Below are 19,246 nucleotides of genomic sequence, written 5' to 3'. Positions count from 1 at the left end.
TTCTGGTCATGTTCTGAATAATATTTTCGGATTGATTGATTTGAGCCAGTTTTGTTTTTGTTTTGTTTGTGTAGGTACATGAAAGGAGATATAAACAGATGGTGCCGCCTCGTCGGCCATACTTGGAAATAGCACACTAGGTCACCATTTCAAGGTTGCTCCATTAAATAGGTTTCATAAATAAATAAATTATGACAGATATATAAATAAATAAATAAATAGTAGTGAAATCAGGTAGCTCCACGATTCTGACCTACAATGCACTTATTTGTTTGGTGCAAGTGTAAATATATACGCGAGTCTGAGGAAGTAGACCATGATGAAACTATTATCTCCTTGTCCTTCTACACATGCCCTTTTATCTACATGCAAATGATAAAAGTCTTTAATTTCTACTCCCAAGGACAGCTCAACAGGACACAGGAGACTGTCATTTCCTAGTGGATGAACGTGTTGAAGGATAGTCATGGTCATTGGGATGCTAGGGAGAATGTTGCAGTTTTCTGTGACAGAAAGCAAGCATCTGTCAGCCTATAACACAGTAAAGTATGACTAGAAATAGTATGTGCAAATGGAGGAGAAATCAAAGACGGCTCCCTCCCTTTGAGTTGCAAATGCTGCCTGTTTGACGGTGTGGACTAGCAGAAGAGCTGGAGTGGAGATTACAGATGTGTCATTGTGCCGTTATACCCAAGAAAATAGAGCTTCAACTTATTATACATGAAATGCCAGGCACACATTCACTTTTTTAATATGTATATGGAATTATGATATCATAGTGATGGGATATGAATTATTTTCAGATGACTTTTAGTATTTCTATATTTCAGATATACAAGATTATATTCCATTAAATTCCTAATGGTTCCGTACTGTATATTGTTCTGTCTGAGCTGTTCACTCTTAAAACAAATGTGTTGAAAATAACACAAGTTGTGTTGTTTTTAACACATCTCTATGTCCAGATAGGGACAACACAGTTTGTGTTGTTTCTAACACATTAGTTTTAAAAGAGTTGTTAACATTACTGACACCCATTAACTTCATTCATCTATCTTTTCTTTATTCTTTTTTTTTCTTGTCATCTAAAGGAACATGGTGTGAGTTAAACGTTAACGAATGCGACTCAGACCCATGCCAAAACAATGGACGCTGTGTGGATGGCCCCAGTGGCTATCAATGTTTCTGTCCAAAGGGATTCAGTGGCTCAGACTGTGAAACCAACATTGATGAATGTTCGTCAAGCCCTTGTCTTCATGGCAGGTAACTAACACATCTATTTGACTAATTATACATCAATTTCAGATTGATCGTTGTAGCCTGTTAATGGCTTCCGATTCTAGTATTGACTCAGAAGATTCATTGGATGCCTGTTATTAATCTTGAGGTGTATTTTAACTGTGTTTGCTACAGCTGTGTTGATGGTGCCGGGGCCTTTTACTGTCAGTGTGAGCTGGGATGGATGGGCTACACATGTGAAACTAACATTGACGTAAGCAAGCCTGGACTCTGAATAGCTGCCTCACATTGCATTTGTTGAAAGTGGATGTGTCATGGCTTTTGATTGGATTGTTCTCAGCAACAACAGGAGCAGCAGTTTGAAGAACATTTTGGGGCATTCTGAGTGATAGTACTTTTTAAAAAATTTTGAGAAGTTAAACCCTACCATTATCGGAAAATGTAACCTGCTAAGGCAGTGGTTTTCAAAGTGGGGGCCGGGGCCGCGAGGGGGTGCCAGGGGGGCCTCAGCAAGTTGGAAGGAAAATTAAAAGCAACAAATAAATACATTTGAAAAATGTAAAATATACCTATTACTATGAGGGTTGTTATACAATGCCATTATAATAATTTGTTGCATTATATTTTCCATGATAATGACTGGGAATAATAGTAGCTTGATAGCTTTCATATACTGTAGCAGAAAACCCCAAATGCTATTTTTACACACTGTATGCTCCATCGCGAAGTGCTTGTAGCTAAAATAATCATTAGGATTAGCTTAATGTATTTTTACATTTGCCGTAGTATTGTCGATGGGTTTAATAACACATCAAGGGGGTCCTTGGCCAGAACCTTGGGGGGCCTTGTCATGGAAAAGTTTGGGAACCCCTGTGTTAAGAAGTTAGAATTGGAAAAAGTCAGAAGAGTCAGAAATTACCTCTATTTACTGAATTATTTGAAAACACTACAGTATCTGTAGTTGTCTGACACTACAGTAGACACTACAGTAGACACTACAGTCTGTAGTTGTTTACAGTTGTCTGTAAAGTCACTTATATATATATTTTATACTGCATATATAATATTACTTTGGACACAAAGACACTAAATAATGTATTGCAATCCTTGGCCATGCAAAGGCCACAGAGTTATGCATTTTACTCAAATTATGCCACATTTAAAGACAGTTTGATTTAACTGCCCTCCCTCCAAACGGATTTGTCTCCGTCCTCATTTGTGATTGCATATCTAATGTGGAACTGTAAGGACAAGCTCATCAGCTGGCCCTGCAGCCTGTGGTGTCACTTCAGGGTGGTGTGCCACTGATAAAAGGATGAGTCTCTTTGTGTTGCCAGAATGAATCTTAATCTTCTTCTCCCAGAGCAGCCAGTGTGTGGTCCGTCTCTCCAAATTACTGATCATTTTGGTTATCCGATGCTCAACATGTCACCACCATAATACTTTGTAGAAAACTATGTTTTTTATCTCACACATTGGTGGGTGTTTCACCTGTAGCCCAATACATAATTGGTTTGGCAGTTATATTTCTATGCACCTTAGATATCAATGAGTAAAACTTGACATGCATGGCCTTAGTATAATAGCCATAGACTTATACCATGTGTGGCCTGAAGCGCATTATATAAATGCATTTGGGTGTTTGATGTGTTTGATGGTGGAATAAAAGATCTGACGCCAGACACATGGTTCAAAAGGGTTGTCATTTCTTAATTAATCAAGGGGTGTATTTTGGGCCAATAAACCAATGAGAGTGTCATCACCCATTCTCTTTAAGAGTCAGGAGCGCTTGCACCATGGTGTGTTGCTATTATGATGACGAATGTACGCATCTCTGCAGAAGGAATCTGCTTACATGGCCATCTATGCAACAGCAGGATTCCACCAAAGCTTGTTTTGCTGAAACAGGTGTGTGTTTCACAAGCAAAGTACTGTATACATGTGTTTTGTACTTGCCAAAGCATATTGAGCTCGTAGGCAACAAAGCAAAGTCTTACACTGACTAATTTACTTTCACTGTACTGACTGAGAAGGGGTTACAAAAATATAACAACAAAAAAAGCTCTCATCCCAATAACATTTAAATGAGTGAATATAATTCTTTAGGACATTCAGCCAAGCACACTAGCACAGTCTTTGCATTAAGTTACAAGGGACTCATTTCTAGGGTCTCACAGATCATAAGGTAGATTTCTTAATAATACATATGCTGCACCTTTTACTTAAGACCAGATTTGTGTTGTTCAGTGGCGTTATAATTTTAACTTAAAAATAGCAATGTGCGATCAATGTGTTATCAACCACACCTTTTTTTCACCAAGTCGATTGGCTATTAAGACAACGTGGGAAAGATGATATCTGCTTTGATCACAAACTAGCCATGGCATATTGCATAAGATAGGGCCCAGTCTATTTGTCTACACTGTTTGCAGGGTTGTTGACCGTTTCACTGGACAATATATACTGTAGGCCTTCTGTCCTTGAATGTCCTTCTTTTACTATCAGAACAGCATCATAGTGTTGTTAGTGTCAGATGTGTTGTTTGGTAATGTAGTTCTTGTAAACACTTCACCTGCAGCGGTACTTAGCTTGTGCAGTTCCAGACATCAATTTAGTCAGATAATTGCTGCATCAGTCACAGTTTAATAGATGCTGCTAATGCCAACTGACCAAATCCTGTTAGATATCCAGGACATCCAACAATGGGGCTTAAACCGCGAGTCCGCAACAGACCTAGATATTTCTGAGTCATTGAGACGTTGGCTGCCGCATCACTACAATAGAAGTCTTCTCTTCTGTATACCCTGGGGAAAAATAGATGGAATCAAATGAACAGTTCAAATGAATACCAGATTACTTAAAGCTGCTGATTCTAATTCCAGATTGATTTATTACCTGTGTGCTGTAGCCTCAGATGGTCCCTAGCGATCAGACTCTAGGCAACTCCAAAGGAGACTCTGAAGTGCTCCTGTGGAATAAAGAATTAAGCACTGAATGCTTCAGGCAGATGCACATGTTGTGCAGGTGTGAATCACTAAATCAGTTCGGCATTAGTTTTGGCAGCAGATAATACCACAGGTTTTATGTGTTTAATAAATTCAATTTTGTGATTACAGAAGAAAGGAAATGAAAATCTATGAAAAATGATGTGTGTCCTTTGGGAGTAGGGGGGTAAATTAAGAAATTCAATCATTTTTAATAAATAATGCACTGAATTAAATTGTCATCAAGTGTTTTTAATACCATTGGTGTATTTAAGTGTGGGTTAGAATGAGCTGTGTTCGATAAAATGTCAAAAGGAGATTTTTAGCTTGCTTGGTCTTGGTGGTCAAGACCTGAAGTCCTTAAAGCTCATCACCTGCCTAAACCCTCTTCTATAACTTCACCTGGGCTCTTTTGCTGTGCTTCTCTCAGGAATGTATGTCCAGGCCTTGTTTGCATGGAGGATCTTGTGTGGACCTCACTGATAAATATGCCTGCTTTTGCCTGGATGGATATGCTGGAAAGAACTGTGAAGTGGACATCAACATATGTCTACAAAACATGTCTTTATGTTTCAATGGAGGGACATGTTTGGATGGGCCTGGTGTTAATTTCACCTGCAGGTTAGTTTTTATTTTCATATTCTTCAGTTAACAGATAAATGCTTTTGTGAGACTACTTGCAAACCAAGGTCCCCTACATTTATATTATGAAGTTTGTACATGTTTGTTTGAAAATGCATGCAATGTCTGGGTGATTTGAAGGACGCTGCAGATTCATACAGAATATGCTTTTGGTATCTCCATTGGTTTATATATAGTTGAAACACACTATTTGTGTATGAAACAAGTGTTTCAAAATTAGGAAACCTGAAACTAAAGAAAAAGACTGATAATAGAGGACATACTGACAATGAAAGGCCTGCTTTGCATCAACAGAGTAACATGTCAAATAACACAGGTGACCCTGGGTTATGTGTTAGACTGGAGTAGAGAACAGAAGCCTGTGGCGAAGACCTTTGCACAAACACCACACCCGATATTGGACTTCACCTGCAGCCTACAGCTCATTGAAGTGTTGTATAATTGAGTGACGCATCACATATGATGGATAGGGTCGATAGTTCAACTACGGTATGTGTCTCTTACAGACAGACAGTTAAAGCTTCATTTTAGCAAGTGGTGTGTTTAGCAGTGTTGATGATTATGTCAGTCTAAGGTTGTTCTTTTGTTGTTTTGCTTTTTAATGTTCATCATGTGGCATGAATGTAAATGTGAGCCACAAAGGTTATTCTTCTCCTAGTGAATTATACCAGTTTTCTCATTGCCCTTTTGGGATTGTTTTATCGGAAAGACTTACCCACCCCAGCCAAGTGTTGAAATAAACCATGCAGGCAAGTCTTTTACTTGTGAAATGAACCACAACGGCAAGCCTTGTACAAGTGAAGGAAACCATAAATGGAAGTGTGGTACTAGTGTATTATTACTGTAAATCAGTTTTCTCTTGACCCTTATTTTATTCTGTACAGCACTTTGGTCAGTGGAAGCTGTGTTTAAATGTGCTCTATAAATACATTTTACTTACTTACTTTTGCTTACAACTGAAGCTCTGAAGGGAGGGATTTCTAGATTGGATAGACTAACCCACCCCAGGTAAGAAGAAAATTACAGTCCATACAAACACAGGGGCTAATTAGGCAGATTTGCCACCATTTTCTTTCCCTGAGCCACATGACATTTTCGAGTACAAATACCATTGCAAAATGTCAAGTTGTGAATTTACTTCGTCTGATAAGGCCACCAGGCCATTGTATTAATCAGGGTGTTGAGCACATCCTATCTGAACGTAGATTAACTACACTACTAGTGTATTACTTAACTGACCTTTAACTGAGCTGTGTCCATCTCATGGACTGTTACTTAGAAATGACTGATGAAAATCTCTGTGCTTGCATTCCTGTTCCAACAAGCATAGAAATGTGCAGATCAGATTATGGTACAATGATATCATTCATCTGTGATGTTTCTCTGTGAGCTTGGCATGTCTTTCTATTGAAAGTACAGTATATAAGTAAATCTCATGTGGCAGTTTGGAGGCAGATGAAAGTATAAATAGAGTTGCCATGTGAATCATCAAGTTTTGAACTGGCCACCAACTGTTGCCTTCACAGTACAGCGCAGACAATTATGAATGAGGAACGTGAAACCCAGAAATGTGGTCAATGGAAAATGTGTTTTTATTGGATTGATTTTCTCAAATGGAAAACAAATGTTCTCGTTGCACCCGGTATCAGAAAGCAGTCTTTGGCTTACTGGTGTCTCATTTGGTAATGGATACAAGCACACGTTCTTGGATGGCGAGAGGAGAAGAAATGTAGTTCAATCAATTTTATATTAAGCTCCATATTTTGCATAACAGTGCTGGATTGCCTCAGATTGGATGATGATTCGTGGATTTGATAGCCACTCAACCGCCTCGAGGGAGCAGCACAGCCTCTCTTTAAATTGCATTTCAATTATCTAACTGGGTAACCCGCTCTCCCTATCTTCATACCCAGAGTCATTTCGTCAAGGCATCTTGAAGTAACAAACAAATTAGTAGCAATTATCAGGGAAAGGGTCCTACATTAAAGATTGTGTTTGTATTCATGTTGGAGCAATGTATGTGAGCTGCCTTGATGGTGCTCAGATTGAGTGAATGGCATCGCTAACCAGAAGCATGTTAGTCTGTCATTTTTTGAAACATTTGTTGAATGGAATGTTTTCTATCCTGACAGTACATGCCGTGTGCTTGACACATAAACATCCTGTTTCTTATGGTTTCTGACGTGTTTATACACAAATGAGTGTCAGATATGTGGTAAAGTATGTGGATGGTTTTGTCATTGTGTCCCTGCATAGCGACAGTGAAACAGACAATGGCCCAATCGTGGATGATTTTAGAAAGTGGTGTCAATGCTCCCTCTTGGACATAAATGTGTTTCCAAAACAAAGGAGATGATTATTGATTTTAGGAAGCAGCCCAAACCACCCACCCCCATCCTCTGTGCACCGCTGTTATTAATGGTCAGACTATTGAAGATGTTTCAAGAATATAAGTATCTAGGGACAATAATTGACAGCAATCTCACTTTTGAACCACACACTGAAGTTGTCAGTTAAAAGCCCATCAGCGCATGTACTTTTATCAGAGGAGTTTTAATATTGACCCCACTTTTATGAGAAGGTTTTATTCTTGTTTTACTGAGTTTGTTTTAACCTTCTGTTTTATTGGCTGATGTGGGTCACATACCGTGAACAACAGGAACAAACTGGAGGGTGTTGTTAGTTTGTGCAATAAGATAGCAGACACTAAATTCAATGACCTCTTCAAACTGTACAAAATCACAATCACAAAAACAGGCCCAGTCAGTTATTACTGACCCAAGCCACCCTTTGTCCAGTGGGTTTAAGCTACTCCCTTCAAGATGCAGGACAAATGTAAAAATGCACTTGTTCCTGCTGCTGTTCCTCACCTGAATCTCACATGCTGGACTATTTTATGTGTTCTGTATTGTTTTTATGGAGTGGATGGACCTGTGTGCATTGTAGTCGCTGAGTGTTTACTGTAAATTTGAACTACTAGCTGTGCAGCTAATATAGAGGGCAGCCGTGGCCCACTGGTTAGCACTCTGGACTTGTAACCGGAGGGTTGCCGGTTCGAGCCCCGACCAGTGGGCCTCGGCTGAAGTGCCCTTGAGCAAGGCACCTAACCCCTCACTGCTTCCCGAGCGCTGCCGTTGAAGCAGGCAGCTCACTGCGCCGGGATTAGTGTGTGCTTCACCTCACTGTGTGTTCACTGTGTGCTGTTTGTGTTTCACTAATTCACCGATTGGGTTAAATGCAAAGACCAAATTTCCCTCACGGGATCAAAAAAGTATATATATACTTAATATAATTGAATCTTGACCTTGTCTGACCTGACCTGAAGTATTCACGTTTTATGTATAAGTATATACTCTTTTGATCCCGTGAGGGAAATTTGGTCTCTGCATTTATCCCTATCTGTGAATTAGTGAAACACACTCAGCACACACTAATCCCGGCGCAGTGAGCTGCCTGCAACAACAGTGGCGCTCGGGGAGCAGTGAGGGGTTAGGTGCCTTGCTCAAGGGCACTTCAGCCGTGCCTACTGGTCAGGGTTCGAACCGGCAACCCTCCGGTAACAAGTCTGAAGCGCTAACCAGTAGGCCACAGCTGCCCTACAGTAAACTCGGGGCTGTTCCCCTCCACGGAAATCTTTAGTAAAAGGCGAAAGATTTGTACGAGATGAAGAGAAAACCGAGCGATGATTATGTATGTTTTATATTCAAACTTTTTGCCACAGTTGGTATTATATTGTATACCATAGGTGTGATTTTTAAATGGCCTTTTTTGCAGACATTATGGAATATGGAAACACCTTTATATGTGCAAAGTTGAGGTTTATGAGCTGAATCTGATTCAAACATGGGACAGTTGACCATAAACTTGTTTTAGTGCTTATAAGAACCCTTACTTTATAATAATTGTCACTGGCTTTGTATTGCATTAGCACAATTTTCAGTTGCTGTCTATGCATGTAGTAAAAAACAAAACAAAATGTATTCAGTTAAAGTGAAGCAAATGTTAAAATATATCTTCCAGCTGCCCACCAGGCTTCGTTGGCGATTTCTGTGAGGTGGATTTCAATGAATGCTGCTCAGAACCCTGTCAGAATGGGGCCGTCTGCCAGGACCTAACCAATGGATACTACTGTCACTGCAGACCAGGTAAAACTCACTGCGCAAAATACTTCCTAATTACACTCAGTATGTTAGATAGAAATACCATCAAACAGAGCGGTGTGGCTGTCATATTATATTGAGTTTTAAATCTTGCACTGAGCTTTCAAAATATCGCATGCCTCATTTGAGGTTTGTTTATGGATCCAAGGAAGTAAAAGGCAGAACAGCACCTGAGCACATGACCCTGTGACTACAAAGTGCTTTACTGCTTTCATATCTATTTTCATATTCTAAAGGCAAATCAAGCCAAATTAGTCAAGCTCTCTGATGTTTATGAGTTGTTTATCTAGCAAGCTTCCACAAAAGGTGCAAAATTCAACAGAATTGTTCAGGAACTGTTGGGGGTCATGTCTATCATTTGACAATAATTTGGTTTCCTTTACCTTTTATCAAAATACTTACTGTAACGTAAATGTGTTTACCTTCATGTTGTGAGGATGAAAACAAGCCAATTCTCATTTTGTAGATTACATCTATACCATACCATACCATAGATAGAACCCTACTACAAAAATAGAATAGAGTAGTCAGCATAGAGCCAAGCCTTCCAGGAACACTGAATTGTAAGAGCTGCATGTCAGACCAGAGTTAAAGGATAGACTTGAAGTACTGGAAGGATAGATAGAAGTACTAAAAGGATGGATAGATAGATAGATAGATAGATAGATAGATAGATAGATATATAAATAGATAAATAGATAGATCTGGTATCCAACTTGTTTATGTCTTGGACTTACATTTGTTGAATTTGTAACATATATTAAACTACCATAGAAACAGCATAAAATAGAATGCTCAGTCAGAAGATAAGACTGATATTCTCTTTTTGAAGTGCAAAGATCAATACAGTGTTGCACAGCTCACAATGTTTCATAGACTGAAGAAAGTGGCATGACTGAAAAAAAAAATCATGTCTAGCATGCCATATTGCAAAATGAAAACTTTCTTGCAGAGTATGCTAGTCTTGAGTTTTAAGAAGGGTCAGTAATACTTATGTCCAGATGTTTTTGGTTGCTTTTCTTCCCTTTTTCTTCTTTTGTTCTACTTTTTTCTTCTTCTTCCTTTCAGCCTTCTCTTTCTTGTTTATCTTCTCTGTCTTTCCCACTCTGTTTTCCTACTCCCTCGTGTTCTGCCTCTTCTTGTCAGTGTTCTTGTGCATGCTGATGGAGGGCCAAAGCAAATCACTGTGCCGGAGTACGATTGATATTCACTTCAGAGCTATGGCACAGGAGAACGGGGCGTTGAGGGTGGGTTGGGGGGTGTTGAGGCCGAGGAGTGTGTGTGTGTGTGTGTGTGTGTGTGTGTGTGTGTGTGTGTGTGTGTGTGTGTGTGTGAGGGCTATGCGATGCGCTAGGGCGGGCTCACCATGGTGCTTTGTGGGCTTTTGCTCCTGGCAGGTTGGACAGGCCCTCACTGCGAGGATGACATTAATGAGTGCCTGCCGCAGCCATGCAACCAAGGGATGTGCATCCAGAACGATCCAGGCCACGGCTACACCTGTTTCTGTCGTCCCGGATTTGTGGTGAGGCTCGTCTCCTCCTCCACCACCACCTCCTCTTCTACCTCCTCGTCCTCCTCCTCTTCCTATCCTCTTCACCCTGATCACCCTCTCTTGTCTTGTCCCTTTCTCTTCACAAGGCATAAGGGGAACCATACTGTTTGTCTCTCTTGTGTCAAGTGTTTGTCTTTCTGTCTTTTTCAATCCCCCCACAGCCCAGTCTCCACCCCTCTTCTGATATGCAGTAGTGGTCTTCTGTTTACCCTTGACTTTCTCATAGGGGAGCTTGCAGGCTTCTGCAGGCTCCCCCTGCACTCGGGCATAGCTGCACCAAGAGGCCCCCAGCTATAATTGCTCCTGCAGCTCGTTGTAAAGCTAATTTGCACTCTTATTTAGGTGGATTTCAGACGTGCGGCGCTTCAAGAATTCTAATGTTCCTCCCCGCATTAAAGGCCTTCATTGTTGGGAGTTTGGCAGTTGACTGGCCTGCATCATTTGTTGCAGCATATTGCATCAAAGGCATTATAGTATTGAACTTATTGAAGGTCCCTTCAAGTCATGTGTGTCCTCTGTCGCAATTATTACTGTGATCATCAGACAGGAAGATGGAGAGAGAAAAAAGAAAAACGCACACACACACACACACACACACACACACCCTCGGGACTCGGTGCTCACGTGATCATCAACAGGCATTGCATCAGGGCGCCAATCAAAAGTGCTTAGCTTCAGACAGTATTTCAGTATCAAACAAACTGTATCACATGTACTGTACAACGTTTGGTGTGTCACCTGAGTCCCAAGAGGCAGGTTGTTAAATAATGATAAAATAAAATATCAAATCAGTGTAAAAGAGAGGACTGTTTTGCATACAGTAACACTTGCATTAGACGTCTCATCTGAATCAAAGCGAGAGCCGCTCGCTAGTAGCCACCATCGAGCCTCTCTCACCGCCTCTTCCCTCTTCCCAGGGGAGTCACTGTGAACACAATTACGATGATTGTTTGCTACGCCCGTGTCCCTCCGGCTACGCCTGCGTGGACGGCATCAACCAAGCCAGCTGCGTGCCTGCCGATCCCGGCGTCTCCTCCGTGCCAGCGTTGGCGGTGACGGCGATGCCCCCCTCCTGGGGCCCCAGCTCCGGCGACACCGCCACCTTCTCCCCACTGCCACTGGCCACCGTCCTGCCAGTTCCTGTGCTGCAGAACACAGAGCCAGCAGGTAGGCCCGGCTGTTTACTTAGTCATGGGCACTCCAGATGTTGTTTGCAGTACGTCATTTACAATGGTCATGTGAAGTTCAGCAGAGAATCAGCTCCATTTTGAACAGATTTATGAATGGAATGGAATGTATATGTTGCATCAATTTTCAAATTTGTTTTGTTTGGTAAACCCTTCAGCAATTACTTTAATCAATGTTGTTTTCTAAGAAGGCTTGAAAACATCTGTTGTGTAAGCAGTGCAAACTTGACTGTTCAACACTAATCATGGCAAACATGCTTCACTTTAAGTGTCAGAGTACATGATATTAGCACAATGAGCTCATCTTAGTATGTTTCAGTGCAGCACAGAGTGCCTATATGGCTACGGTTAGGATGAAGTGTAGTTGTATAAGTTCTGGCTTGAGAAGTAATCAGAAGTATTATTTGCATTGTAACAAGGAGACTTAATGTGAAGTGGGCCCACAGAATGAAACTGGGGGAATTCAATGTAACTCAGTCACGTCGTCCTCTTAGGACAGAATTTGATTGTGTAATTTTACTACTAAAAGTCGTTGAGTCTTAATAGAATTCAGGGCATGTGTATAGAGGGAGGTGAACTTCATTTAATTTCCCTATAAGTGTTAAGATTTGGTTAGATTTGATTGCTTTCTGAAGACATTAAAATTGCAGGAAGTGCACAGCACAATTGGACCTGGCTAAAGCACTCTTAATATTCCCTAAGGCATAGGTGTGTTTGGAAACTCACTGAAGCGGCGTGGAACAGAGACCCTGATATAATAGCCAATGAAAGTCTGTCAACCAGTACAGCTCCTATTTTGTGTGCTCCCATAGGCAAACTGGCTGACCGTTAAAACTCCATTGTATAAAGATTTTTATACAACAATTGGGTTCTATGGAACTATTTATTTGTTTCCGATTGGCCGAAAGACGTTCCATGAGTTGAAATATCCCTGGACATTTCAACTCAGACTCAGCACAGCTAATAATAAATCACTCCGCGATACAATGCGAAGATTTGACACCCAGCTCTCCACTATTTCAAGCAATGGGTTACTCCTTAGCAAACCATAACGAAACAGTGCTTCACCACATCTGTGGATTAAGCCACACAGTCAACTCAATGTAAGTAAGATAAATATGAAGGTATATTGGGTGCAAAAGTGGCGAGCACATTTAACTGCAGATTTTGCATGTGCACACTAAAGTCATAAATGTGTAACAGTAAAGTTGAAGTTGTACATATTTTTTTTATATCTTGTTAACACAAAATAGGGGCTACGGGTTCACAAATCCTTTTTACAGGTACACAAATCCTATCTGTGAGTCACAACTTTCAAGAGGCACTCGACACATTTGCTCCAATCGTTGCAGCGCAGTTGGTGCGAAACACATTTGCACATCCCTGTTTCATAATCTGAGAACATGCACAACATTCGTGCATTTGTAAACCCAAATGTGAACTAATGCATCCGAAGTTGTGCATCTGTGAAATAATTTCTCATTAATAAAATTCTACAGATCGCTTTGATTTTCTTGCACGACTACAAGTCAATTGATACAAGTGCTCGAATCTGCTTCTACGAGTGACGATACTTTTGCTCCTGGCTAGGTGATATAATAGGAGCAAAAAGATTTGTATGTGTGCACGTCGAGCGAATCGATCGAGAAAACAAGGCGGCCGGATCTGGATCCTGGATCGCGCTCAGTCTACCATTGCCTGCTCATAAAGTAAGTAACCTCAGCATGTTTCCTTATCAATGAAGGACACACGATTTATAGTTTTTCTTTGCACAAAGCGAGGAAAAAAATGTTGCGGTGTTAAGTTTTACGACCTTATTATTCATAATGTCTGCACAGCAAACAATTGCTAACTTGCCTTGCACTATCCAATAGTCTTCGTGCAAGATACAAGTCAGCTGTTCGAAAATTGCAGAACGATTGTGTCAGATTGTGTGTCCTAACGATTTTGGAGGGGCAGTGTTATATTTCTGTACTTCTAAACTAGTTATTTATCTAGCGATAGCTAGCTTGATCTGGCACTGGAGGATTTAGCAGGTAAACTAAGCTAAACATAGCTGTCATGATAATGTAAACCAACAAACAAGATAACTTTCTTCATATTATTATCATGTTACTTACCTTATGAGCAGGCAATGGTAGTCTGAGCGCGATCCAGATCCGGCCGCCTTGTTTTCTCGATCGATTCGCTCGACGTGCACACATACAAATCTTTTTGCTCCTATTATATCACCTAGCCAGGAGCAAAAGTATCGTCACTCGTAGAAGCAGATTCGAGCACTTGTATCAATTGACTTGTAGTCGTGCAAGAAAATCAAAGCGATCTGTAGAATTTTATTAATGAGAAATTATTTCACAGATGCACAACTTCGGATGCATTAGTTCACATTTGGGTTTACAAATGCACGAATGTTGTGCATGTTCTCAGATTATGAAACACGGATGTGCAAATGTGTTTCGCACCAACTGCGCTGCAACGATTGGAGCAAAAGTGTCGAGTGCCTCTTGAAAGTTGTGACTCACAGATAGGATTTGTGTACCTGTAAAAAGGATTTGTGAACCCGTAGCCCCTATTTTGTGTTAACAAGATATAAAAAAAATATGTACAACTTCAACTTTACTGTTACACATTTATGACTTTAGTGTGCACATGCAAAATCTGCAGTTAAATGTGCTCGCCACTTTTGCACCCAATATACCTTCATAGATAAACTAGGATGCTAATTGTTCTCAGCATTGCCAGCATTGTGTATAATATGATTGTCACTTGGAGCCGGAGGAGACTTGTAGGTAACTAACGTTAGCATAATTAGCTAACCGCTGCTAACGTGGTAGCATCGTCACGTCAGGCTGTGCACAGTAGTGTAACATTTATTATGACCGCCGCGCAGCGAAGCGGCGGTCATATAGGTTTAGTCAGATTTTTTTTTTTTTTTCTTTTTCTTCTCTGGGGGTATGCCAAGTTTCGAAGAATTTCATCCATGGGGGGGTCTAAAAAAATTAGGTTATGTGTACATTTAGTGACTGTACACTCATTGGCCTGTAAATGGCGGTGCACATATATACACGTGCACACACACGCACCCACATACTATCGGTATTAGAACGGCCGATACATAATTACAAATTCAGTAGGATTAAAAGAAAGCCAAAATAAATATTCATCATCATCATCATGGCTGCATTTTCAGTATTGGCGATAAGTAGTCGTTTGTCCACTAGATGGCGCATCGTTGCAGTGAGACGTAATTTTGTTGGAAGTTAAAAGTGGGTTGGAAAAACAATGGACGCTTCCTACAAGGACTGTAATTTACCGCAGCGAACATCTAATAAGGATAGGACGATGCTCACATGAAGTGTAATTCCCATTTCTTCTTGAAGCCGAAATAAATCTGAGGATGTTTATCGGACATGCTTGGTTTTTACTGCAGGTACGTTAATCTTGTAATATCAATAAGGACCTAGGTAATGTTACCGTTAGCGTTGGTTGAGTGATGGAGGCCCATTTGATTGATTGCATTTGTAGAAAACTATAAATGCGGTTATACCAAGCAAATTGATAGCAGCACTGTTTGTATCTTTCGACTGTCATTTATTGCACGTGCTACAAAATCATTCTGTGCAATGGAAGATTTACCAACGTTACACCGGTCTGATACAGTTTTGCCTATACATGCGTGAGACTGAGACGCCTGTTTATTTTGTTTTAAGTGCGTGCAGGGTGTGAGAGGAGAATCGATGTGCTTTGATTCCAGCTTGGTAGTTGTAGTCTGTGAAATTAAAAAGCACGTGTGTGTGAAGTATCCAAACAATGACACCTTCATTTCATTATGGCTGCTTTAGCAACACACCTTAAGCTATTGTGTAGTGGGTCCCATTTAGAAGTGGCTACTTCATTCGCGCTTTCCTTGACTCATGAAGCTGCGTGAATTTTATTACAACTTTTCGCCACGATATGGCAGTTTAAGTCCGCTTGATACTGTAAGGCGTAAGCCATTGGTTTCCAAAGGAGATTTTATTTGTGTCGCCAGCATAGCCTATTGACAATTTATGTTGTAAATAGGCCTACCTTAATCCTACCTGTAGCTTAGGGAAGTTAACAGCTTTCTATTAGGATCTAGTTTGTTAGTTACCGTTTTGTCATAACTCCCTGATGCATTTTTGCATTTAGAATAGCCAGAGCGTATATCTCAATCGGAAAATTAAACAATATCGGGTGCCTATGGACTAGGCTGGGTGAACCCAGCCTGATCTGCCCGCTATTTATTTTTTGATTTCTTAAAAGATTGAGCTTGGTCTGATGAAAGCCAGACTAGCCATGGACCTCAGTTACACAATGCAAGGGAACATGAATCAGCCTATATTTGCACGAACAATAACGGACAAAAGCCCTTCAACTTTGGCCCGTTAAAATGTGTATGAACAGTCTAGCGACGCATTTCATCAAGGCCCATTTGGACTTGTCAGTTATTTGCACCACTGTTTAGATGTAAAACAGCATTTCGTTTCAGACTACTGTTACTTAATTTGTGCATTAACAATAACGTTTCAGACTACTGTTTCTTAATTTGTGCATTGACAATAAAGTATTAAATGAACTAAAGATGACTAAAATCTTATGTAGAAGAAGAAACATCCACAAAAAATCCATCCATCCAAAAATGACCTTTGTTTTTGATAGCTGTTGAAAACGGCATGGAACTGACAGAGATGTTTTTGTTTATAAATACATAAAAAATAAATAAATAAATAAATAACATTATGCTGATACCTTTTGCTTTTCCCAAATACAATGTAGCCTACAGGTGTAAGTGACCTTTCATCAATCCAGTTGCAATGGATAAACTGTGATGAACTGCCCTACTTGTGATTGTTTAGAGATTTTAAAGGTTTTATAACAATGCTACATCTTCTTTGGCTATTCTACAATCTATTCACCTTTTCAGCACCAGTAGGCTACTTTCTGTGCAGCCGCACACACACACTCAGGCATGCCAAACAAGCATACACAAAAGTTTCAAGAGTGGGGGATGGAGTAAAATATGGAAACAAATTGAAGTGTGATTTATTTTCGCGGAACGGATGTACAGGACTGAGCGGCGGTCATATTTTGTACCGCTATGTGGTACATTTAGTTCACTATACATTAATAAAGTTGAGTGGTTCTGCAATGTAGACTATATTTCCGTTTTTTTGCAGTACCATGTCCCTTACATGACATGGCCCAGTGTCCTTGTAACATGCATGCAGCAAACCTAGATATGAATGTGATTTCAGCCCGACTTTCAACATTTCTTTCAAGAAGACATGTAAACCACAAAGACCCGTAACGAGGGGTCTGGAATGGTGGTTACCTAGCAACCAAGACGCTGTCTATTGAAAAGGGAACTATTTTTGATGCGTAAGAACGATGTTGAAATTAACATGTTTAAACAATAATGGGGTGTTTTCAGATTATTTAGTTTATGGTAGAATTGTTGTATAAAAGCAATATAGCACTCGTGATCGTGGGATTGGTCATGGATATTCCCACGGCTGTTGTTGCCTGCGCCACTCGGCCTCCGGCCTCGTGGCTACGGCCGTACAACACCCGTGGGAATATCCATGACCAGCCCCACTCTCACTCGTGCTATATTGCTTAAAGAGTTCTCACTGCGTATATTTTCTGCGAGCCAGTGCCCTTAAACAATTATATGGAGTTTTGGTGATGCAAGTAATTGTTCAGTGGTATTGTGTATTTACAAATATCTCAATCACTATCTCTGCACTGGCATCCTGATATGACATGATTATGTCCTCGACTGGTTTTGCCGACACTCTTGTAATGGGTAGAGTAATGGTTTTTGTCTGTTAAATTAAATGATACTCTGATAGCATGTTTTTTTAGTTTATATGGCACGTATTATCTATGACTATACGTATGCGTCTAAGCATTGTTTTTGTGTGTTACAATACACATCAGAATAAGAATAACCATTAATTCAATTGTTTGAATCATGCCTGTTGACTGATGTTTTTACCTAAATGCCACCAGAGGCATTTTTATAGATCTGGGTCATATTTACAGGCATCATCGCATTAAAGGGACGTTTGGACATTTAGCATCATAAACTGGTGTTATTTAGTGGTCAGCGTATTTAGATGGTCTCTCCTCCTGCAGTTGATAGTTGTAGAGCCGGGGTCCCTTCCCACAGCACCGCACTCCACGCTCCTTTTAAGAATGTCTCGGTGTCTGCCGGAGTTTTCCTCAAGTGCGGAGGCCTGAGCAAGTGAGTGATCAGACAGGGATCGTTCAGACAGGTTGAGATTGGGGTCGAGATCACCGGCCGATAAACCGCACCGAGCCGCCAAGTTATCAACTGGAAGAGGCCCCCTAAATCCATCATCAATAATGGATTTGGCCATCAGTTTGACCCGCTCTGATGACGCTTATTTGATAGATAGATGACCTGATCTCCTACAGACAGTGTATTGTTTTGACACTCTCCGGTGACCTGTGAGCTGGCTCTAATGTGATGTGCCCAGGCCTGGGACAAAAGGCTGCATCAGCTCCACTGAGCCCAGCTGCTCTGCAGCATGGATGTTGACATGAGGTGTTTCCAACCTAATTACTATGTGTGCATGTGTGTATGTGTGTGTGCGTGTGTGGATGCATGCGTGCGTATGTGCGTTCGTGTGTGTGTGAGAGAGAGAGTGAGTGTTTGTGAGTGTGTGTGTGTGTGTGTGTGTGTGTGTCTGTCTGTCTGTCTGTCTGTCGGTCTGTCTGTTTTTATGTATGTATGTTTGGATGTCTGTCTGTGTGTTAAGAGAACATTTAAGTGCATGTTTTTGTATTTTGATTGTATTTGATTGTATTTGCATGGTAGTGTTAATTGCGGAAAGACTTATATTACAGTATAGAGGATGCTATTAAAAGCATTTTGTCATGGCAGTCTATACAATCATACAAGTATCTAATGACCCACGACTAACAACCAACATTGTGAAGCTTTTTCCCTCGATTTCTGTTTGCTTTGATGGATATAGTATATTTTGCTAGACTGTTAGCATATGAATGAAACATAATATACTAATCAGATGCAGTCAAATGAAATGAAAATGAAAAACAAAATATTTCAGCACACAGATTGCCTACCGATATTGCCTACTGATATTGGTTATTAATATGTATCCTGACAAAGAGTTTATGGATGCTTTTTGTTATTCCATCGGGTCTGTTTAATCATGCATAATACATTTTCAGCAAAGCACCATTAATTAGTGTGGTTTGATCATTTCATCATTAGACACATTCAGATCATATGCTGATTGTAAAAAAAGAACTGCTATTGGCACAATACCAATGAGGTCTCAAAAATCTCATGAATATATCTATCTAGGTCACTCTCTAAAAACAACCAGTGCCCAAGGTACAACTATAAATAGATTCTCATGCCACTCGGTGAAACCTCTGCACACTCTTTGTGCCATCCTGTCTTTTCTC

The 19,246-nt window shown here is 40.4% G+C and overlaps 1 protein-coding gene and 1 pseudogene across 1 annotated transcript in view; one reads left to right on the top strand and one right to left on the bottom strand.

Moving 5' to 3' along the window:
* eys (eyes shut homolog) overlaps nt 1-19,246 on the top strand; it is a 212,863-nt gene that overhangs the window by 90,579 nt on the left and 103,038 nt on the right. The window contains 6 exon segments of the mRNA XM_042065147.1: nt 1,092-1,263; nt 1,414-1,492; nt 4,654-4,844; nt 8,886-9,010; nt 10,423-10,547; nt 11,495-11,744. Coding sequence (XP_041921081.1) covers nt 1,092-1,263; nt 1,414-1,492; nt 4,654-4,844; nt 8,886-9,010; nt 10,423-10,547; nt 11,495-11,744 — 942 coding nt within the window.
* Nucleotides 8,463-8,548, bottom strand: LOC121686462 (annotated as a pseudogene).

The sequence above is a fragment of the Alosa sapidissima genome, chromosome 16, assembly GCF_018492685.1.
Source record: "Alosa sapidissima isolate fAloSap1 chromosome 16, fAloSap1.pri, whole genome shotgun sequence".
Lineage (NCBI taxonomy): Eukaryota > Metazoa > Chordata > Actinopteri > Clupeiformes > Clupeidae > Alosa > Alosa sapidissima.
This window is presented reverse-complemented; position numbering and strand designations above follow the sequence as displayed.